Source organism: Rhinatrema bivittatum, chromosome 2 (genome assembly GCF_901001135.1).
Source record: "Rhinatrema bivittatum chromosome 2, aRhiBiv1.1, whole genome shotgun sequence".
Taxonomy (NCBI): Eukaryota; Metazoa; Chordata; class Amphibia; order Gymnophiona; family Rhinatrematidae; genus Rhinatrema; species Rhinatrema bivittatum.
Genome location: NC_042616.1, coordinates 406,766,048 through 406,790,693, shown reverse-complemented (window position 1 = coordinate 406,790,693; position 24,646 = coordinate 406,766,048). Strand labels below are relative to the sequence as shown.

The 24,646-nt window shown below is 44.3% G+C and overlaps 1 protein-coding gene across 1 annotated transcript in view; it reads right to left on the bottom strand.

Annotated features, from left to right (window-relative positions):
- TMPRSS6 (transmembrane serine protease 6) overlaps window positions 1–24,646 on the bottom strand; it is a 176,144-nt gene that overhangs the window by 70,875 nt on the left and 80,623 nt on the right. Inside the window, exons 7-9 of the mRNA XM_029590066.1 lie at window positions 16,807–17,011; window positions 3,024–3,160; window positions 1,818–1,930 (exon numbers count right to left, since the gene is read on the bottom strand). Coding sequence (XP_029445926.1) covers window positions 1,818–1,930; window positions 3,024–3,160; window positions 16,807–17,011 — 455 coding nt within the window. The remainder of the gene's footprint in view (window positions 1–1,817; window positions 1,931–3,023; window positions 3,161–16,806; window positions 17,012–24,646) is intronic.

The following is a 24,646-nucleotide window of genomic DNA, read 5'->3' as shown; positions in this document are numbered from 1 at the left end:
TGATTAGCATTGACCAACCAAATCAATCAGCAATTTTTTTTTTTTTAAATACCCTTCTTGAGTGTCCACTCTATTTGGCACAGGTAAACTTAGAGACTTATGGACTGAGCTTATACCCCTAGTGAGAACTTTTGCACAATGCCGTGGTCATGGGGATATACTGCATATCTTCCTCCCATTTGGAGAGACTTTATCTACATTAAACCCTGCTATTGAGTGTGACCCCTTCTGTCACAGCCACCATTAGAAAAGGAACTACACAAATATTAACATTCAGTTTTCTGGAGGTGTGTGAATGGGGCAGGGGAGAGGCAGGCTGAGGCAGAAGCAAGTTGAATGAGGGAGCAGAAATGGGTATGTGATGGGGTGGAGAGGTTTTTGCATCCTATCTCTTCCTCTCCTCCTATTTAGCCCCTCTCTATTTACTTCTTTCTCCAGCCTTCTTTTCTTGCCCTTCATATCTTTTATTCTGTTCTCCTTCCCAACAGTTTCTCTTTTCGCAGTCATACACATAATTCTTTATATCTCATCTGGCAGGATGATGAGTGCTACCAGCTGTGCACAGGGATTCTTACAATACAGGGTAGTGGGATCCAGATGAGCTTTTTCCCCCTCTACCATGGCTCAGTTACACATGCTACATCTCCATCTCCCTCCACTGACAAGACAAGTAGCTTTCTTGCAGTTACAGGATTTTCTTCTATCCTATGTGGCAGAAGATGAGATCGGCTCTTATTCAGGCCGATACAGTAAAAGTCGCGGGCCTGTGCTCTCCCGGCACGCGCACAGGCCACTCTCCTGTGCGTGCGATTCAGTAAAAAAAAATATTTAAATTAGGGCCCGTGGTAAAATGAGGCGCTAGGGACACTAGAGCGTCCCTAGCGCCTCTTTTTTGAAGGAGCAGCGACTCTCAGCTAGTTTGACAGCCGACACTGGTTCTCAAACCCGCTGACAGCCACGGGTTCGGAAACTGGATGCCGGCAAAATTGAGCATCCGGTTTTCAACCCGCGAACCGTGGGCCGATTTTAAATTTTTTTTTTTATTTTGAATTATTTTTAACTTTTTGGACCTCTGACTTAATATCGCCATGATACTACTTAATATCGCCATGATATTAAGTCGGAGGGTGTACCGAAAAGCAGTTTTTACTGCTTTTCTGTGCACTTTCCTGGTGCCGGCAGAAATTAACGCCTACCTTTGGGCAGGCGTGATTTTCTGAAAGTAAAATGTGCGGCTTGGCTGCACATTTTACTTTCTGTATCACGCAGGAATAACTAATAGGGCCATCAACATGCATTTGCATGTGCGGGCGCTATTAGTTTCGGGGGGGGGGGGGGTTGGCTGTGCATTTTCGACGTGCTATTACCCCTTACTGAATAAGGGGTAAAGCTAGTGCTTCGAAAATGCGCGTCCAAACGCGGGTTAACAGTGCGCTCCGCTGGAGCGCACTGTACTGGGTCGGCCTGATTGTAGGAGACTCCCATGAGAAATGGTAGCCCTAGCACAGCCTTATTTAATTTCCTACAGACTTTAATTGCATTTGCGATGCAGTTCCTCCACGCCAGGAAGTGTGCCTACAGCAAGGGACCCTGGACATGGGAAAAGAAGACCAGTACAGCTATAACAGCTCCATTTTGTAAATGATCAAAATTAAGTCATGCAGACAAAGCTTTAGGATATATCATTTAAACGTTTACTTTTTTAAATATCTTTCGAAACTTCTTGCTTTGCTACATCTTAACATGGAAAAGCTTCAGCCAATTTAAGTCTTTGTCATGCCTCTCTAAAACTAAGAATAAAGAAAGGAAGAACTTACAGTGAAGTGCCAGATGCAGTTGGTCTTGGGGGAATAGTAACTTGGATAGTATGGGGTACTGATGCTACCCTGCATCTCAAATCCCTCTCTCAGAGTTAAATTCTGTTCACAAGCTGATAACAGAGAAATCATCAAAAGTTAGTTCCACTTAATACCACGAAAGCTGAAGACTTCAATCCTAGAGGTATTTTTTTTTCCACAGCTCTCCTGCCCCCCAAGTTTATTTTTCCCCTTCTTTAATGAACTCCCCAGCTCACATGACCTTCTGGGACCCACTAGGAACCGTTGGCAGCCTCAAGGGTTGGTGGGTTCTCCCAAGCCAGGAGTCACCACAGTAGCAGCAGCAGCAGCAGGGCCTCCTTTCCTTTCTCCTGGAGATGAAATGCAGTGACTCCAGGTCTGCTACACTGCTGCACACATTGCAATGGTCTGAGCCACAGGGTTGGTCCCCCTTACTTTTTTTTTTAACAGTAGAATTCTTGTTATGCCTCTCAGTGCATTGGATTCTTTGCAGGTTTTGTTTTTTTTTTTAATCAAATCACCATGAAGATTAAATAAAAATGGTTTCAAGAATTCATGTACTGCAACATATTTGGTTACTCAGTTTTAGTCCAATGAAAGGTATCACAGCCTACAAAGGATCCAGTTTTCCCCAGGACCGATAAAAGTTGTAGAGTGCAGACAGGATAGCACAACCTGGCTTCTGCAGAAGTTGCTTAGGGTCAAGGTATTATTACCCAATTGCTATCAGGCAACTGGAATGTAGGAAGTCAAGTGTCTTGTGCAATCACATTATTGTGCAGTCATGGAGGCTCAACAGAAGAGTCTGGCTTCAAATATAAAAGCCCCTTAAGTCCTTCCTTCTGATGGCTCCATCCTTTATCTGCCTGGCTATGCCACTCTATTCTACCGTGTCCACACTGCGGGTAAAATGTCTTGCATTACAGCCAATGCAGATTCCTCCTGCCTGATCCGGCAATCGAGGAGACAATTTCCTTCATTTTATCTAATTCAAGTTTCTAAGACTCCTTGCAGGAAACAATGGTCTTCCTTTTTCTCTGCCTATCCCTTCATCTCTCTCAGATTTTTTCCCTAATCTAATCTCCCTGTACATTTTTCTCTACCCTCCGTCCATCTCACCCATATCTTTACTCAATCTGTCTTCACTTTTCTACCTTCCCCTCCATCCTTTCCCCGATCTCTTACCTTGAAAGGGGACGGTCTGGACTGAAAGTATGAAAGGGTCATAGTAGCTGTACAGTCCCTGCTTCCAAACCACAGACATGGTGTTTTCTGAAGATAGGACTTCAACCACTGGCTCCTGACGGCTGCATCCATAGTGCCTCAGGTGAAAAAAAGATAAAAAGACAGTAGAATATGGGTAATGGGAAAGAGAAATGAAAGGAGAAGGAGATGAGAAGAGACAGAGAAAGGAGCAGATACAAAGAGAGAGTACAGAATGTGCATATTCAGAAGGTGGAAGCAAAAATAAGAATGAAGAATAGGGACAGAAAAGGAGCAAGTGATGTAGGGAGATAGAGGGGCAGGGAAAGAGATGGAAAGGGGTAGAAATTTACCGATGAATTCTAAAAGGGTTGCTCGCGCTAAAAGGTCCAGACACGCAAGTATCTGGGCCGTATGCGAGCAACACTTATTTTAAAAGCCAGAAATGATACATGTATATATGAGTGTGCAAGTTAAAAAAAAAGAAATAAAAGGGGGACAGAAAAGGTATGAAGTTGGGGGCAGGGCATGGGTGTTCTGGGGCAACAGTTATCCTAGTAACTCCGTATTTTATAACTGGCTGCTGCAGTGTGCAGCAGGCCATTAGCCACTTATGTTTTCTGCTGCTCCTGATGAGGCGCAAATCTGCAGAAATTGCTGTTTAAGCTTAGATCGACTGGGTGAGGGGTCCGAGTCAACTGGGGGGAGGGTGTTACGAGCACGCACGGGCGTGGTCGTCTCGGGCGGGTGGTGAGCCCTTGGGCCACGGCAGGACCCCAGGAGGAGCCCAAGGCCACACCGTGGGAGGTGAGCTGAGCAGGCATGGTGAGTCAGGCAGACAGGAACAGAAGCAGGGAGTCTGACCCTCAGCCGGACCTGCATGCCCATGGTAGCCAACACGGGGAAGTTGACTAATGAACGGTCCTCCGACTGTTCCCGGCCCTTTCGGACCTGCCGCAGGGAACGGCAATGGGCAGCAGGCCGGACAGAGGCGAGGGCAGACAGAGTCCTTAAACAGAAGACATCAGACGGGGCAGAAGCAGGCTGAAGCAAGACGGAGACATCAGGACAAGGGCTGAAGCAAGACACAGGAAAGATCCAGGCGAGCAGGAACTCCGATGCTGGGATACTCACATCCGAAGCCCCCTCGGCTGGCAGAAGCTCAAGAGCCCGTGGGACGAATCCCTCCTGTTGGCCACACCAGGGCCCAACAGGACAGAAGGCTCAGGAGCCAGACGAGGACGTAGGTCAAGGCAGAGACAGGAAGACATCCGGGCAAGGGCTGAAGCAGACACTGTAGACAAGGCTGGACGGAAACATGGCACTGTCCATCAGGGCACCCTACTCAGCCCACCCGTGGGACTGAGTCGCGGACCACCCTGTCCCAGACGCGCCCTACACAGCCCAGGAAGGCTGGTCGCGGACCACGCTGAGAAGGAGGGTGCGGGGAAGACCCAGGCGAACAGGAACTCCGATGCTGGGATACTCACATCCGAAGTCCTTACGGCTGGCAGGCACAGGAACAAACAACTAGGCAGAGACACAGGACCGGAACCCATCAAGGCATAGGCGAAACCGGGGGACCTGGATCAGCAGGGTTACAGACTACTGTAGAGCCCGATCCGCAGGCCCTTTGCAAGTGAACAGACAGTCCTTAAATACTGGAGGTAGAAGGCAACTCCCTGGGAGGAGCTTGCCAGGACCGCCCACCGCTGGTCCTATAACTGGGGTAGAGAGCTGCGGGCCAGCCCCTAGGGAAACGGGCGTGGCTGGTAACAGGAAGTCCAAACGCTGAGGCTTGCAAGCCACAGGCATGCCTCAGGAGCAGCTAGGCCTCTCAGGCCCTGGAGCAAGTCCCGGATGGAACACAGGCCCTGGAGCTGTGTCTGCTAGGCCTCCCAGGCCCTGGAGCTGTGTCTACTGGGCCTCCAGTCCTGTAGTGCTATCTCTCTTGGGCCTCCGGCCCTGTGGTGCTGTCTCTCTAGGACCTCCAGCCCTGTGGTGCTGTCTCTCTTGGGCCTCCAGCCCTGTGGCTTTGAGTCTCCTGGGCCTCCAGCCCTGCTGCTACTCCTGTGCCCTGCTGCTGCTGCTGCCTGCTGGTTCCAGCTACTGCTGCTTCCTGCTTCCAGCCTCCTGCTTGCTTTTTCGGCCACGTGTGTCCTAGTGGCCTCTAGTTTTTGTCGCCCCTCCTTCCTTCCCTCCCTTTGTCCCATTCTTGTACTCTCCAGCACCCTCGCAAGGGGGCGCTGGAGTTCTGTGTTTTTGTCCTTCCCTTCTTTTGTTGTCCTTTTCTCCTTTTCCTTTCAGGGGGCGGAGCGGCCTTCGGCCGTCTCCGCCTCCCTCCCTCCCACAATAGAGCTGAGGCTTGCAAGCCACAGGCATGCCTCAGGAGCAGCTAGGCCTCTCAGGCCCTGGAGCGAGTCCTGGATGATGCGCAGGCGAGGCCCTGGCTACAGAGCGGCCTCCAGAGGAAGGTAAGAGACCTCCTGTAGCGCAGCAGCAGGGGGGATCGCAACAGGAGGGTGCAGGATGAAGAACCAGAAAGGTCCGAATGACCTTGAGACTGAGCAAATTGATGGATTAAAGGGTAAAACTGGGAATGTATTTTGCGTGAGCATGATTTAAAATCCTCTTGCCTTTGCACATTAAAGCCGACCGATTCTTAAAGAAGATGCACGCTTTACGCTTGCTCAAGTAACCTCTTAAAGTTAGTAGCACACATTCATGCTTTAAAATTCCAGCTCATGCGTTCGTCATAAAGTCACTGTCCTTGAAAGAGAAACAAGAAAGGGCAAGAAAAGGGGTAAAAAGAAATGATAAAACCTCAAGTGACTTGCATGCTCCTCCTTACACTAATAAATCATGTTCATGTCCCCGGAATGTCCTTCTCAGGTTTCCAACGGTTTACAGCAGCCCTTTTCATGCTTTGAGAATTACTTTCCTCTCACCAGTTTCAAACTTTCAGGCCAATACAGTATGCTGCACTCGGCAGAGCACACCGTTAGCCCCCGTTTGACCGCATGTTTTCGACACGCTATTTTTACCCCTTATACAGTAAGGGATAATAGCGCGTGGAAAACGTGCGGCCAACCCCCCCGAAACTAATAGCGCTCATCACATGCGAATGCATGTTGATGAGCCTATTAGCTATTCACCCACAATACAGAAAGCAAAATGTGCGGCCTCAGAAAGAAGGGACAATACATTGCTGGCTGATTCATTTTCTGCCCAAGGTTCAGTAAGCCACAGAGTCCCATCATTTAAGACATGCGGAATCCAACAAAAAAGAAGCACCTCCCTAAGAGGTAAATTTTAAAAGCCATCAACTAGGGGATGCGCACACAAGTTGGGCTGGTGCGCACCAATCAAATTTTAAAAGTCACCTAGATACATGCGTATCTCCTACTGCTTGCATATCTCAAAAGTTTTCAAAAAGTGGTGGGGCATCGGTATTTGGGGGCGTGGTCAAGAGATGAGCATGTATCTACTTACTCACCTGAGTGCATGCCCAGGTCCAGTGCTGCGTAAGTTTACTTCTGCTATGGAAGAGGTGTAAGTTAAAAAAAAACAAAAAAAAAAACCCTAGCTTTAACAGAGGGGATTTAAGGGTCTGGGGTAACTGAGGGGAGTGTAGATCAAACCAGGGGTGTTTGGAAGACCTAGCTGTTAACTGGGCAAGCTGGTGGACAAACTGTTGAAGCTGACAATGTCGTGGGAGGGCATTCCTTTAAAAATCCCCCGACTTATGAGGTAGAAGCAGTATTTGTGCACTTAGGTATGTGCTTATTTAAAATTATGACAAAACACCTCCCTATACCCCACTTATATATAAAATTAATAATGTAGAATAAGGAAGGTTTCATACATCTTCTGCAACATGCCTCCGCGGCCTTGTACACAGAATGTTATAGGTTGTAATCATGAACCAACCTCCTTCCTACCTTTGATTTTTTTTACTTTTTATGTGAAACCAATCTTTTGTGCAAACAACTTTTCTTGTGTCGTGTGCTTGTTTAAAAATGGCTATATAGCTCAACTTTTATTACTATATATCAATGTTTTAACGCTGTCCGCATTTTTTTCACCACCGCTGTAGGCACTCCAAACAACTCTTTTATATCTCGATGTATTACTCTAATTTTATCATACGTTCCCAATCAACTTAACTTATTCATTTCCCCCAACATGGTCATGTTTCGACAAAACAAATTTTCTTCCTCAGGGGAGTCTCTGTTTCTTCTCCTCGCTGTCGAGTCATTCTTCTCTACACAGACGGCATCATTTGTGGAGAAGAACGACCCGACAGCGAGGAGAAGGAACAGAGACTCCCCTGAGGAAGAAAATTCGTTTTGTCGAAACATGACCATGTTGGGGGAAATGAATAAGTTAAGTTGATTGGGAACGTATGATAAAATTAGAGTAATACATCGAGATATAAAAGAGTTGTTTGGAGTGCCTACAGCGGTGGTGAAAAAAATGCGGACAGCGTTAAAACATTGATATATAGTAATAAAAGTTGAGCTATATAGCCATTTTTAAACAAGCACAAGACACAAGAAAAGTTGTTTGCACAAAAGATTGGTTTCACATAAAAAGTAAAAAAGGTAGGAAGGAGGTAGGAAGGAGGTTGGTTCATGATTACAACCTATAACATTCTGTGTACAAGGCCGTGGACTGGAGGCATGTTGCAGAAGATGTATGAAACCTTCCTTATCCTACATTATTAATTTTATATATAAGTGGGGTATAGGGAGGTGTTTTGTTATATGTATTTGACCTCACTAACAGCGGGGATTGATTGTAGATATTTAAAATTATGCACATATGTGCATGCGGCCACGCTATTTCCAGTCCTTACAAATTCCAGGAAAATTGACCACATTTCACCTATTCTCAAAAACCTCCATTGGCTTCCGATCCACTATAGAATCATGTACAAAACCATTAACATCATATACAAAACTATCAACCAACACACGCAACTCGACCTACAAATACCACTTAAAAAATTCACCTCCGCCAGGCCTATCAGGGAACACTACAAAGAGTCACTCCAAATTCCAAAGGCCAAAACCTACCAACATAAATCCTTGAGTCTCAGAGCCTTCTCATCACCAGGTCCAGCTCTCTGGAACTCGATCCCACCTGATTTGAGACAAGAGCCATGCTCTTTAACATTTAGGAAAAGACTAAAAACTTGGCTTTTCAAAAAAGCATTTCCAAGCCTTGAATAAAACCTCCTCTCACTAGCACTAACTCGTATGCAATAATGGAATGTAAACACGAATCAACCAACCTCAAACCCTCTCTCACTAATTCCTGCTGAATATTTATCATACTATTACCATTCACAACTGTCATATTTATTCATTTGATTACCTATGTACCGTTTCATAGTCTTATTTTTCACTTGCTATTCTAATGTATCAATAGGCTGAAATGTAAATATTGTGCTGTTCAATTTCTCCCCTTCCATCCCAAGTTTATTTTCCTTGTTTTTTGTAACTTTCCCTCTCCCTTTTTCTGATTCACTGTATTTAAAGTTCAAGGTTCTTATTGAAAATATTGTTTTTTACGTTATGTTATGCTTTACACTCCTTGTTATTTGTAAACCGGGTTGATGTGATGCCTATCATGAAACTCGGTATAACAAAAACAATAAATAAATAATAAATAAATAAATAAATAACATATTGTAAACCACTTAGAAACATTGATAAGTGGTATATAAGTATTTCAAATAAACATGCACACATAAGTATGTGCAAGTTATAAAATCGCCATGTCTGAGAGTACGCACCAACACACATGCGCCAATGTGTGCCCATGTGCTGGTTTGAAAGTCTAAGTCTTTAGGGTTTTTTTTTTTAATAAAAACAATTACTTTTCTACCTAATACAACTCTCTAGTCACCCAGTCAAAAAATCTGAATTTGATCAATTTCTTTGATTGGCTGACCAGTGTTAGATCAGGGGAGAATGCTAGATGTAGTGCATTTGGATTTCACTAAGGTCTGTATAGGCAACTTATAAATAAACTGAAATGACCAACTGGGTTACAAACTAGCTGAGTGGGAGGCGACAAAAGATAGTGATAAATGGACTTCAGTCTGATGATAGGGATGTAACTAATGGTGTACCACAGCGATCAATCCCTGGACTGATTCTTTTCAAACTTTTCATAAGCGATATTGCAGAAGGTCTATCAGAAAAGGTTTGCCTTTTACAGAAGATACAGGGCTGGTGGAAGCACTAGGCGAACTAGGCAGTGATCTATGGTGCCAGGATCCCAGGGACAGTAGCCATGGCAGTGATGAGTGACCCGTTCATCCTCACCCAACCCAGCACTTCTCTTTCCCTCACAGGCACTGACAGCTCACCAGCCATGTGGTAATCTGGTCCCCACCTCTCACTTCACCAGTGGTGGCTTCCTCAGGCCAGTCCCTGGCTTGCGCCACCTCCCGCCATCTTGCTTCGGCTTTCTCCACATGGAAGAGTGGGAGAGAGTGTGCGAGCCCGGGTAGGGCAGGACGGGCATGATGGGGGGGGGGGGGGGGGGGCGCAAGGCAGAAGGCGCCTAGGGTGCCTAATACCCTTACACTGGCCCTGGGAAGATATCAAAATCTGCATCAGGGTAGACACTCTGGAAGGTGTAGAAAGCATGAGGAGGGATGTAATAATGCTTGAGGAATGGCCCAGACTCTGAACTCTAGAGTCTGGAAGCTAAGGTTTAATGCTAAAAAATACAGGGTCATGCATTTGGGCTGCAAAAACCTAAGGCAGCAGTCCAATGTAGGGGTGAAATTCTTTCAATGCAGGAAACAAGAGCAGGATCTGGTGGTTATCATATCTGATGATTTCAAGGTGGCCAATCAGCTAGATAAGGCAATGGCATAAGCAACAAAGATGCTTGGGTGCAACAGGAGAAGAATGGTCATCAGAAAAAGGGAGGTGATATTACCCCTGTATAGGTTCCTGTTGAGACCTCATTTGGAATACTGCGTACAATTCTGACTGCACCTTCAAAAGGATATAAACAGGAGAGAGTCAGTCCAGAGGCTGATACTAAAATGGTCAGGGGACTTCGTTGCAAAACGTATGGGGAGAGACTTAAAGATCTAAATATGTATACCCTAGAGGAAAGATGTGTGGATGAATATGGTGTTAGAAAATCTGACCTAACGTTGGCACTAAAAATCCAGCAGCACGTTGTGGAAGAACGGTTTTTAAATTAAAGGACACAAAAAATTAAAAAAATTAGAAAAGTCGTTGGAACAATAATAAAGTAAGGTGACCCTATTAGGGATGTGCAGACCAAAAGTTTATGTTCATAAGTCCATAAGTCGAAAGGGGGGGTCATTTGCGGTCAATATGGACATATGGAGAATTCCATAAGTTGAGTCTATGTCCATATGTGCAAATAAAAATTTAAACCCCTCACCCTCCTTAATCCGCCCCCCCCCAAGACTTACCAAAACTCCCTGGTGGTCCAGCGGGGTCAGGACGCCATTTCTGAACTCCTTTGCAAGGAGCACGTGACGTCAGCGTCACGTCGGAGTGACGCGGCGTCACGTGATTCCCCGCGCGTTCGCTCCGGGACCCTCGTTCGACCCAAAAGGAACTTTTGGCCAGCTTGGGGGTGTCAGGAGGCCCCCCCAAGCTGGCCAAAAGTTCCTTTTGGGTCGAACGAGGGTCCCGGAGCGAACCCGCGGGGAATCACGTGACGCTGCGGCACTCCAACGTGGCGCTGACGTCACGTGCTCCTCGCAAAGGAGTTCAGAAATGGCGTCCTGACTCCTCGCTGGACCACCAGGGAGTTGTGGTAAGTCTTTGGGGGGGGATTAAGGAAGGTGAGGGGTTTAAATTTTTATTTTGGATCAACAATCGCGATTTCCAACGTATTCAACATAGCTATGTTGAATAAGTTGGAAATCCGATCGTTTTCGCCTCATCACTTTTTTAAGTTAAAAAAAAAAATAAGTAGCGTTTTACATTCAAGTTCAAAACGAATGCACACCCCTAGACCCTGTACCAGATGAGAGTCTGAAGTGATTACAGACTCTGAGAGTAAGGGGCCTACATATGAATTTTTGAGGTGACTCTGGCATTGTAAGAAATTGAGGTTGACCAGTTGAACCATTGTTGTTTGTATTGTGGATATACATATCAGGGTGACTGGAATCCAGTGGGATTGGGGTAAGTTTTGTGATTTTTATGGGAGATATGATTAAGACATTTTAATACCTCCAAAGAGTCAATGCACCAGAGACAGGTCTCTTTCAGTGGAAAGGAGGCTTTGGAACAAGAGGAGAAAGGGGGTAGATTTAGGAGTATTGTAAGGAAATATTTTTTTACAAAATGTGTGGTGGCTGAATGCAACAACCTCCCAGGGGAAGTGGTAGAAATAAGGACATAATCCAAATTCAAGAAAGAGTGAGAGAAGCACTGGACTCTCTGAAGCTGTGGTAAGGATTGTAAAGCTGAGTAGTTAGTGTGGTGGAGCAGACTAACTAGGTCTTATAGTCTTTTTATGCCATCATGTTTCTATGTTTACTTTTCGTGATTTAGGCAAGAATTCAAGGGAGAGAATATCTTCTGAAGAAAAGGTACTCTTTCTTTAGCCATAGTTGGTTCCTGAACTTTTAATTCTTAGAACTTTAGTGCTCTTATAAAAGAGATGATGTGTGCCCTGGAAAGTAAACACTGGAAACGGTCAAATCCCCCAAGCCAGCTAGCGCTGAGAGCACGCTCATGAACCATCTTGACAGGGATGCAATTGTTGCCAGCCAGTCTGCTAGGAAAGTCAATACAGACCCAGGAACACTTGTTATGTTGTGAGAGTTGGTTATCTCATTGATCTTATATTAATGGAGAGCATGAATTACAGGACTGCGTGAACAACAGCAACTTTGCAAAGTGGAAATGCTGCTGCTTCAGACCATCACATCAGCAGAAATAAATGGTGACATGCAGTCCAGATGTGAGAGTCATTCTCCTCTGCAACCTTCCAGCAATAATAAAGGACAAGTGTAATATTCTGAAGATTTTTTTAAATGAATACACTGTTATCAGACAGGTTTTATTCAGAGCTCTAGTTTCCCTAATTATGCCAGGGGTGAGCAAACATTTTTGGGGCTGGGGGCACATTACAAGCTATTGACCACAACTAAGGCCAGCAGCAGGATTCCCTTGGAACTCCTTGGCATAATCAAACCTCCAGCACTTGCTGCAGGCATTTCAGTATCCAGCAGGCTTAAGCACCATCATTAATGGATCCCAGCCTCTAACAAAATCAGCAAGATCTTTGACCCAAGAGATTCAAGGCGTTTTCTCAGCTGGCAGTCCACCTCACTTCAGTCACAAATGCAGAACATAGAGTGGCACCAATTAAGAGTAAGGCCATAAAGTATAAAACAGAAAGGCCGGTGCACTACAAGCCGGTGCAATAATGCAAAAAATAGAAATATCACCATTCCTCATAAAACAAAATCAAGAAAGATAACATCAATCACGATAATCATATTAATAAAAATATTTCAAAACAGATGTTGAATAGTAAATAAAGTATAATAATGAAGAATAAGGATAAAAAACCACATTAAACATTTTCCAAAATTCAAATATACCAAAACAGGAGACATATCAAACGCCCAATAATTAAACTAATAAGGATAAAAATGTCCCCTCTCCATACTTATGAACTTTTGATTTCCAGTCACACTGAGATTGTAGCAGATTAGGGGAGGAGAAGTGTGGGAGGGACACACAAACTTTATCTTCTCTCTCATACACACACAGACACTCAGAAACCCTTCTACCCCTCTTCTAATTCCTCTTGTACATTTCCTCCCTCTCCCTTCCCTCTCATTTAATTTTCAGTCATTGACCCCCTCCACTCACCTCCTCAGTCATTTACCCTCCCACTCAGTCCCCTTTTCTTCCCTCAGTCACTCACCCCCTCACTTCCACTCACCCTCTTCCTTTTGTGTCACTCACCCCCTTCCCTCTCACTCACCCCTCCTTCTCACTCCTTCCCTCAATCTACGTAGCTCATTTGCATGAGTAGAAAAACAGTGTGCAAGAAACACAATACTGTGCGCAAAAACATATTTAAGTACACAAAGCTCAATGTGTGATAATGGGATGGGTTGTGCACACAGACCTGTCGTCCAGTTGTCATCATAAAGGGACAAGTACAGATGCCCATATATGGGCATGTGCAACGTGACTGCACATACCAAGTAATTTTAAATCATGCATACAATTGCACACGTAGATTTAAAATACATCAAGCACGCATATGTGTGCTCCTAATTTTAAGTGGTTAAACGTAGTGGGGTAGATTTTAAAAAACTACGCCCGCACGTACTTTTGTTCGCGCGACCAGAGCAAACAAAAGTACGCCGGATTTTAATAGATACGCACGTATCTTTTAAATCGGAGCGGCCTCGGAGGGAATGGAGGCAGGCTGCGCGGCTCAGCGCGCGCAGGCTGCCGATTTTGCGCAGCCTTGCGCGCGCTGACCCCGGATCCCTCCAAGGCCGCTCCGAAATCGGAGCGGCCTTGGAGGGATCTTTCCTTCCAACCCCCCGCACCTTCCGCTCCCTTTCCCTACCTAATCCACCTCCCCAGACCTATCTAACTCCCCCCACCTTTGTTCGAAAAGTTACGCCTGCCCCAGGCAGGCGTAACTCGCACGCGCCGGCCCGGCACACGATTCCCAGGCCCGGGAGCAGTTTTGGAGGCCTTGGCCATGCCCCTGAAATGCCCCCGGGCCGGAACCATGCCCACAGCCCCACCCCCGGATGACGCGCTGCCGCGACACTCCCCCCGACACGCCCCCCAGGACTTACGCGTTCAGGGGCTTGCATGCGCCGCCGAGCCTATTCAACATAGGCTTGGCGCATGCAGGGGGAGCTTGGGGCAGGTTTTCGGGGGGGGGGGGGGTACGCGCGTAAGATACGGGCGTACCCCTTTGAAAATCTGCCCCAGTTTGCGTATCTTCCTTAGAACTTTGTCGGCTTTAACACACGCACTTAAGTGGATTTTAAAACATGCACGTGTGAAGGACAATCCCAGCTTTAAGAATTAGTACACCAGTTTGCCCAATCTATCTTGAGGTCATCCAGATCCCTCTGGTTTTTCAACCTTCCCTCACCCCAGTTTACCTAGACCCTCACCCAGTCGTTTTAGACCTAAAAAGAGATTTCTGCAGACTTCAAAAGTAGAAGTAAATAAGCACAAGTAACAGCCTGACAAGTGCTGCTGGCATTGCATTTAAAATACAGATTTACGCCCGTAAATGTTGGGCTCGCCCCAGAACACACCTGACACGTCCTAACTCCATCCTTTTTTTCTGCTTCTTGGGTTGCTCGTGCATGCACATATATGCATGTAATTGTGCCAATTTATTGAAAATAGAAGAAACAACAGATAAAGAAAATATTCAAGAGTAGTTCTTTACAATGATCCCCTCCTCCCACATCCACAGTAAGTATAAAAACCGAAATTCACAATCAATAGGACCGATGTCGGACTCTGGTACATCGGATCCCAAAAGGAAACACATGGATGTCCTACGTCTACCCCCCTGAAAACCCATCCCAACCCACCCCCGATCTCATCCATTCAGAAACAAAGGTATTCCCCTTTTTCTTTCTGAACTACACCTTGTGCCGTTCTAAAATACAAGTTGCTCACACTCAGCCCAGACAGTCATAAATATATGGGCCTTTTAATGCAAGCAACTCTTTTAAAATTCATCCCTAAGAGTTCTAATAAATTAAACAATTCAGGCACAGGGACGCAGAATATTTTACATCTAGACTGGTCGGTTCAAGAAATTGAGTCAGTGATGCACATTCTTTCTGCTATAGAATTGGATAATTTTGTGGATTGCTGCAGGAGTTTCCAAAGCTTGTACCTCCAAGTTGCTCATTTAAATTCAGCCAAAAACAGTTGTAACAAAAAGTGGCTTCAGCCTGAATGTCATTCATTTTCCCAGTGAACCACTGTCTGCATCATTCAAAAGGCTATCACAAATGACCCCCCCCCCCTGGCTGTTTTACTAGACTGACCAAGGAATGCGTGGGCAAGAAGACTGAAACTTCTGTTCAAATCTAGAGGTGTTCCTTCCATATCAGATGTTTTACCAGTGCACCAGCTCAGTTCATGTTATCATGCAGTGGTGATTTTCTTAAAAAATTAAAATGAAAAATAAAAATAAAACCCGGGTCAGGGCCAGGTCCTTCACACATATCTTTCCACAAAGTTTGTCTCCATTTGCACCAATAGTGACCTGCCAGAAACAAATCCCATTATCATTGTATCAAGCAAAGGCAGCCAGCCAACCAGCGAGGTGCCCTGCAGAGGTTCAGCTTCATGCCTGGTGCTGACTTCCTTTTTCAGCTTGTCCACTGTAATCTTGCCTTCTAGCTCCCAGATTTTGATGCTGGGGCTGATGGCAGCACACATCTAGTTGCAGCTAGAGCTGAAGCAGAGTACTTTCATAACATTTTGTATGCAATTTCCTGTAAGGCGCTGTGAACTCCAATACAAAACATGCGGGTTATAAGCATTTTTAAATAAATAAATGAATATCCTCATGCTCCAGTGTGTACAGTGTGCTTGCTTTCATTCAGGTCCCAAAGCATGGCTTGACCATCCTTGCCACTAGAGGAGACATTCGGAGACCAAGTAATGGTATTCAGAAAGGCTTTGTGGTCAGTGTGATGGGATTCAGCTTGCAGTTGGCCAGGTTCCACACCTTTATCATTTTGTCCCAGTTAGAGGAGACGATGATGGATTAACTGCTGTTAAGGGAGAAGCGGATGCAGGAGACCCACTCAGAGTGACTTCTGCACTGTGTACCTGCACACCTCCAGTATATTCCAGAGACTGATGGTCTTGTCATGGGAGCTGCAGACAATCTAGCAGTTATCAGCAGAGAAAGCCACATTCAAAACATGCTTGGTGTGGCTCACAAAGCACTGAATTGTAGTAACCATAAAAAGGCCCCAAAGGCACAGGATCCTGTCCCAAGACCGTGAAAGCAGAAATTGCTTATCCAAGGAGATGACCACATCACATATCACTGAGGAGGTGGGAGTATCCACAAAGGGCATGCTGTGGGATTCCATAATTGGACCTGACCCAGGTCACCTCAGAAGGAAGATAGGATCATGCCCATAAAATGAAGGGTGATTTCGATTTACGGCATCCACACCTTGTAACCTTTAACAGTCCCTCTCAGGGTCACCTGCTCAGTCATGTCTGGCAGTGTTGCAGGTAGCCCCAATGGTAGATGGCAGCAGACTGAGAAATGGCGCGGCTGCGGCAGTGGTGGTCTCCACCTTCCACTTTAACTGCAGTGGGGAAAAGGAAGTAATTTGCCGCAATTGAAAAAAGTTTCAGTTCGGCAATCCAGCAGGACCCGGAAGAAAATCAGTATTGAAAGCATTCAATTTTTGATCAATACTAGTTTTTTTATAATTCCCTTCCCTGTACAATCTGGGTACTGGATTGTAATTTCCAGAAAATAAGAATTATAAGAGCCAGAATGAATTGTCATGGAATTTTGAATACCATGAATAAACTACAAAACAATTATCACATAGACTTGAATGTAGAAATGGACTATAAGTTCTCCCTGTAGTTACTGTACTTCCACATGCTCTGATCAATAGTTAACAGAAAGAGGCACAAAGCTATTCTTTTGTCAGGGCTCTCTGCATGTGGTAAATTTGGCAAGATAAAGAGCTACCTACGAGGTGAGGAGATGACTCTCCAGTGGTACAGGTGCATCATACATGGCCAACCGGTCCCTGCAGTCCAAGCGAGTCCACTTCAGATACAGTTTGATCATATGGTTACTAGGACCCTGGAGGTGCCACAAACAGCTGGATGACAAATAGTCGGGGCCCTTCAGCCTTAGGACCTCATGTTCTCTGATGTAACTGTATCTATAGCAATCTGAATCGGGATAAAAATATAGTCCAGTGGAGCAATGAATTCAGGTAATACAAGGAGATAACAGTAACAGATGAAAGTCAATTACTATTTTCACTTCCAAAGAACCTCTGATGATATAATTATTAATATTCTAAATATTGGTGACCACATAGCTGTGCATTTTCTGTTTCTGCTGATGTTACATCAAGTTTGCTTACTATAAATAGTGTTTTCTACAGATAGCAGGATGAATTATCTATGACATGTGGGTGACATCATCTGGTGGCACTAAACAGACTTGTCTCTCCTAGCTAGTAGAGCTTTTACTTGAGCATGTGCGGAAGTTCCTGTACGGGCATTGCCTTGTGAGCCTCCTCAGTCAATAAGAGAGCTTAATCTAGCTATATAGTCAATTATCCAGGGATGTAAGTATGTATTTACTATTTAACATGGCTAATTCATCCTGCTACCATGGAAAACACCATTTACAGCAAGCAAACTTGCTCTTTCTATTGATAAGCAGGCTGAATAAGCAATGACATATAGGTTGCAGCAGAGCATTTAGTGAGTAAGCAACCCAGTCCTCACCATGGAGAGTAGACTACTGTGACAAAAGGTTACGCAGAATTGAGAGATTGTCCAGACCAAGTGATGCCATTTTCAGTGGCACAGCAGCAGCAGCAGCATGGATAAAAAGTTTAGTGGAGACGCTGTCCACTGCTGCTGCTCCAGTGCAAGCATGAAACCCCAAGCTGTCAATATTACCCCCCCCCCCCGCCCCTTTTCTGGTAACAGAAGTCTCGTTTCACCAAACATCATCTCCTGCTGCTGTGGGGCCAGTCTCGTAGTTATTAACGTGAGACCGGCCCCACACAACAGAGATGAAGTTTTCTGAAACGTGATCCTTGCTGCTGCTGCCCACCCCATAACTTGCCCAGCCATGTACTCCCAAGGCAGCTGGAGAAAAAGGAAACATTAAGACAGGTCTGATTGCTGCTGCAGAGCCCATCCCACAGTGGCAGAATGGAGAGGGAGGACACAGTCTGCATGTTTCTATTTATACTTTTTTTTTTAATTTTTATTGACTTTTAACATATTATGAAGTATACAATATATTCAGAACAGAAATATACATTCTTGCAATTATTCCCAAAATATGAAAACATAATATTCTGTAAATATTGACCATTACATTAAAGGAAAATAGGGGAGACCAAGATGTACAAGAAGCAGTTATATAAAAGTAAATCAAACAAAACTAATATTCAAATGCAGTGTAGTTAACCCCACTTAATTTAAATATAGCAACTCAGTGGAGGCTCTTAGGAATGAGAATCTAAATAAGAGCCTAGTTGTTCAGATTTGTTGAATACATATTTAGAATCTTGATACATAATCATAAAACGACATGGAAATCGCAATATAAACTTTGCCCCTCGATCTGTTACCTCCCCCCCTCATCGACATAAACTTCCTCCTTCTGAGTTGAGAATTCCTTGCTATGTCCGGAAATATTCTAATCTGCTGACCATAGAAATTCAATTTTTGATAGCGGAAAAACAATCTGAGAGCAGAGTCTCTTTCCGTCGCAAAAGTAAATTGTACTAAAAGAGTAGCTCTTGTATCAATGGCCATTTTGTAAGATTTCTTCAAAAACTCAGATCCACATTTAAGTCTGGCAGATTTTCTTGCCCTGGGGAAGTTTCTTCAGAAGGCTGAGGCAAATAATATATTTTAAATATTGCAGGCAACGCAGTATCTGGATATTTCAATATATTTATAAGATAAGTCTTGAATAAATTATTCGCTGAAATCAACTTCGTCCTTGGAAAATTTAATATCCTAAGATTTGCCCTTCTTAGCTGATTTTCTAGCATTTCCATTTTATCCATTTGAACTTTTTCAGATTTTATAAGGTTGATTTGAATTGTTTCCATGCCTTCTATTTTCCCCTTTATTACTTTTACTGCTTTATCCATATTTTCCACTTTACTTTCTAGAATCTGAGTTTTATTCAAAGCCTCTTGAACTGTGGTAGTAAGGTTGTTTATAGATTTGTACATAGCAATCAGCATATTCCCAATTTCCACTAAAGTTATTTTTTGTGGCGTTATAAGTGGAAAATTGCACAAAACTCTTATTTTATGATCCTCCATTCCTACCTCCGCTGGAGCCTTTCCAGGATCGTCTCTGCGTTGTGGTGCCTCTCCATTTTGACTCCTGAAACCCTGCACTTCCAGGTTCACCGAAGAGTTAGATATTCCCTCCGCTCTTCTCTGGTCACCAAAAATTATCGAGGCAGATCTTTCTCTCAGAAATTCAGGTACCAATTTTATCTCTCTCATACCAGATGGTGGCTCAGGTGTCGCTGGTGCACCAGGGCTCAATGATGTTTTGTGGTCATGGGACTCGGTAACTGCTCCTTACCGGCATCCCCAGTGACCTCTCTTCCTGGCGATACTGGCGGTGTCCTCGCAAACATGGCTTCAATCCGCGGCTGTCTTGATTCTACGATTGGAGTTGAAGTAACATCTCTAACTCTGGCTTTCCTCTTAGTGAGAGGCATTTTTGGAGTAAAATTTCAAGAAAAAAGAGGAAACTTTCCAGAGTGGTAATTACAATAGCCCAGAGATATCTAGAATGTGTGCTCACTACACGGCAGCCATCTTGGTCCCCTATTTATACTTTTTAATGGTCACTTTAATTTGTATTTGGTGAGATTCTGCATGCTTGACTGAGGTGAGGTATTCTGTTAACTAGCATGTAGTTTCTGTGTAGGGATCTATAGCAGCCTGACCTGTTCTGTTTTCCTAATAGGTGGTGTATTGGCGAAAAGGGAGTAAGAGACATTTTTTACTTCTCCTTTTTATAATTTTAATTTTACGTGAGGAAAAACATATTAGTTTCAACCATTTTTATATAACTCAAACATTTTAACTGAAAATTCAGGTCAAATAAAATATTCCAGAGTTATATGAAAGGAATTTGGTGGATTAGGATTCCAAATGACTTGTGACACTCGAGGACCAGCGTTACCTACCGCCAATTTAAATCTTGGTATACTACTTCAAAAAGGTTGCCTAACCCTTGTCCAAACAATAATGGGACATAAAGGTGTGAACAGACAATCATGTTATAGCTTTGCCGATATCTTTGAGAGGTACTTCTTGCAAATGGTGACAGAAGATGCCATAACTCTCACTTGATGAGGTTTAACAGAATCTGTGATTTGCAAGCCTGCTGAAGTGTAGCAGTGCTGAGTACATTTACAATCCAGTTTGACAATGTACACTTAGCAACTGCTACGCCAAGTCTATTAGGGTCGCATGAGTTCCTATCTTGTAAAAGGCCAGAGCTCTTTTGCAATCTAGCGTATGAAGGGTCTTCTCAACTTCAGGTGCATGTGATTACAGAAAGAAGGTAGGCAATACAATGGACTGATTGATATGGAAAACTGAGACCACTTCCAGCAGAAATTTTCAATGAATGAGGAGCACCACCCTATTGTGGAAGAATTGCATGTATGGTGGATAATGAACAAGTGCTTAGGTGTTCGCTGACTCTTCTACCCAAGGTTACAGCTACAAGGAAAACTACTTTCCAAGTCAAAAACTCAAGAGAACCTGTCTCTAGGGATTCAAAAGGCCAACATTCAAGTCCCATGGGACCAAAGACTTTTGCACTGGAAGCTTCATATGCCATAAACCTTTCATAAATTTCAATACAAGTGGATGAGTAGAGTTGGGTTTATTGTAATATGGTAAATCACTATGGCACTGAGATGTACTCTTACAGAGGATGTAGTGAGATCAAAATCAGAAAGGAAGAGCAAATATGTTAGTAAATGCTTGAGCTCACAAGAAAAGAGATCCAACGTATTCTGAAGGCATAGCTTTTTTTCTAGCCAAAATCACTATGTCTTCAATGTCTCTGGGAAAAGAGAGCCCAGCGATTCTTGAGTGTTCAACATCTAAGCCTTCAGGTTGAGGGCTAGAAGGTTCGGATGATATAGCATTCCTTCATCTTGAGTTAGCAAGGCAGAGTCTGTCTCCATATGTATGGAGGGGACTGCTGGAAAGCAACACAAGATACACAAACCACGTCTGTCAGAGCCACGAAGCGAGCATGGTCTTGCAGCAGCTTTTTTACTGTTTTGGCAATCAATGCTAGTGGTGGAAAAGCATACATGAGGCTTGTTTGCAAATCGATCAGGAAAGAGTTTTGAACTAACTGGAGGTTGCTGAGTAGAACTGAGTACAACTGACCGAACTTCCTGTTCTACTTCAACGCAAATAGGTCGTATTCAACTTATGGACTCTGCTGTCATTCAACCTATTTGTGTTGAAGCAGAAAAGAAAATTTGATCAGTTGTGCTCAGTTCTACTTAGCAGCCTCCAGTTAGCTCAAAACGCTTTCCTGATTAATTAGGGAACAAGCCTCATATATGCTTTTCCACCACTAGCATTGATTGCCAAAACAGTTAAAAAGCTGCTGGAAGACCATGCTCGCTTCATCCTCATAGCTAGAAAAAAAATATGCCTTCAGAATAGTGGAAGATAGGTGGCTTTTAGGGTAGTGGCAATTAGGGTAGATTTTTAAACCTAGGTGCACGCGTCCATGTGTGAGCGCTTCCCAGCATGCACACATGGATGCGGCTATTTTATAACATGCGTGCGTCGGTGCGTGCATGTTATAAAATACAAGGGGCACGCGCACATGTGTGGTTGATTTTAACATCTGCGCGCGCATGTGCATGGGGCCCAGGACGCGCGCGCGGGGGGGGGGGGGTGTAAATTTTTAATTTATGGGCGGCGACATGATAGGCCCTTTTCCCAGTTCCCTACCTACCTATCTAACCTCCTTACCCTTCCCCTCTCCTCCCCACCCTCTAAACCGCTGTACCGGCCACCTCCAGCCCTGCCCCTCCCCGCCCCTGGAACACCTCTCCCTGTCCCCCGGACCACTCCTTTAACTGGGCCCGGCACTTTGGCATGTAATGGGGGTTACGTGCATGGTTGGGCCCCTTTGAAGATGTGCGTGGTGCACACAAGGCACAGCCACGTGCGTAATCCCCATTTTTTGCGCACGGGGGTGGGGGGGGGTGGATTTAAAATTTGCCTGTTAGCTTCTAATATTCCAGTGTAGTCAACAAATCCCACATGATCTGTATTTGAGAGGTATTTCCTTCATCAGGGGAGCTTGTTTGTGGATATATGAACATACACATCTTTTAGATTAAGAGTGCACAGCCATTTCTCTTTCTGGATATAGAGGAGAATCACGCTGAGGGAATTCATTTTGAATTTCTCTCAGAGCAGATGTTTGTTCAAGTGTCTCCAATCCAGAATGAGCTTCAATCTTCCTGATTTCTTGGGGATGAGGAAATATCAGGGATAGAAGTTGTGTCCACATTGGGATGCAGGGACTGGCTCTTTCATCCATTGTTGGAGTGATTATTCTTCCAGATGAAGCTGTGTCAAGTGAGATGGATCTGGATTGAGAAGCAATATGAAATGGATGTAGTTGAGAAAAATGCAAAAAATGCATGATCTTAAGGACCCAGAGGTCCTTGGTTATGTAGCACCATGAATCCAAGAAAGCCTCGATTCTGCCCCCACTGTAATATCAAAAAATGGGTCCAGGATTAAGCTGGGCCTGTTGTGTCATTTTAGGCTGACAGTGCTCCTGTTGTCAAGGTCTGGCCAGAACTGGTTGCTGTCATTGAACCAGAAAAGGAGGTAGGTAGGTAGTACTGTTGAAAAGGTCAGAATGGATGTATCTGAAAGCATGCCTTTTGTAAGTAAAGAAGGAGTATCTTGAAGAGGAAGGCTGTTGGACCACAACATTCTGTTCTTTTATTTGAGTAACCGATTCTCTAAATTTTTCACCAAAACGGTTGTCCCCTCGGACAAGGGAGGTCCGCCAACTTCTCACGAACATCATCTCAGATGTGGCTCTAAGCCACACCTTATGTCGAGCTCCGAAGGAGGTTGAAGAGTTACACTAGACAGAATCGAATGACTCATAGACAGAATGGAGAAAATATCTTATATGTAACATCCAACAGTGGTGGTAATAATAATTGTCACCCTCTGTAAGTTACAGAAAAAACTTTAATTTTTTAATTCAGTCATGTAGATATTGTACCATGTTAAACTGTTCAATAGAGATTCGAGTGGTAAGCATGGAACTCTGAAATACTTTTTTTTTTTTTTTAACAAAGTTGTCTAGTAGCCTATGGTCTTTGACTGGAGGCAAATTCAAATGAATTACTGTCTTTTTCGCCTTTTTTTATTGTGGTCTCAACAATGAAGGACTGATGAGGCAATTGGATAAATCTGAATTCCAGTGACTTTCAAACTCTATACTTGAGATCTGTGTTTCTGGCCATGGGAATACCAGAGATAGGAATTTCCTCCATTCTCATTTGTAACAGGTGAACTAGATGAGCCTCTGGTTCTGATGGTGTGTCCAGTATTTAGAGAAATCCAAAGACTTCTGACTGGGGTTTTTTTTATCCATGCACACATTGACGCTAAATGTCTTTCCCATTTTTACCACAAACATTTAATAGTTAAGGTCTTCCAGAGATGATGTATGGTCAGGAGGATCCAGAAGTATGTCAGGAGGATCCAAAAGTAGGGCAGAACCTTCCTCTGAACCTAATGGTGTGCGTTCACTAATCCAGGAACCCAGTGACAAAGAAGGTGAACTGGAGGGGATTCTTCCAGTTGCCACAAAGGGGAAACACCCTGGTCTACCAATTCTGACCAACTTGATTCTGCTGCAGTTGAATGGGATGATGAAGCACCTCATGGCAAGGGTTCTGATGATTTGTTCACTCCACTAGGTTAAACTAGGACTCCATTCTGAGGGATTACCATAGCAAAGCTGAAGAGGAGATGATGGATGATACCATCCATCTCCTTAGTCAAAGAGGTGAAGAAATAATTTCCTCATATTTGAAATCCAGTCGAGCGACTGATGTGTCCTTTGACTTGGTGCAGGAAGTGGAACATCTTCTTCACAGACAAGAATGGGTTGCAGTTCCTCAATAGGAGGTTTATTGGAGATGACTAGAACTATGGAATATATTGGGTCTTGTATCTTCAAAAAGATTCTCTCCGCCATAATTCTTGAAGGAGTGAGAGCTCTTGTAATTGGAGGGTGCAGAGGCAACAAGTTCACTTCTGCATTTGATCTAGAGCAACCTGAATATACTATAGCTGTCTGGGTAATGTAGCATGATGACTCCAGTCCGGGGTTTGATGCATTGATTGTAGCACTATAGGAGCCTTGTGCTTTGATGGAGTCTAATATCTGTAAGCTGCAGAAGAATGCTGGTTTGAGGGGCCTCCCTTGAGCTGCATCAACAAAGTTGGTATGGAGTGGGGATGTATCATCAATGCATAGATTGGCTATATTGGGACTGTTGGTCTGGAAGTGGCTCCAATGCCGTGTGTGTTTTTGCTGTACATTGATGGATCATACAGTAGTAGAACTGCTGCATCGCAAGAATGGTGTGTTGAGGTATCGAGATACATTGAAAAAGTATAGGCCCTATGTACTGAGGGCTTCGATCTGTCAATACACCGGTGTGCCAATATTCTGCTACGACATGCACCAAGGGCGTCGACACATCTTGTGCTAATGGTG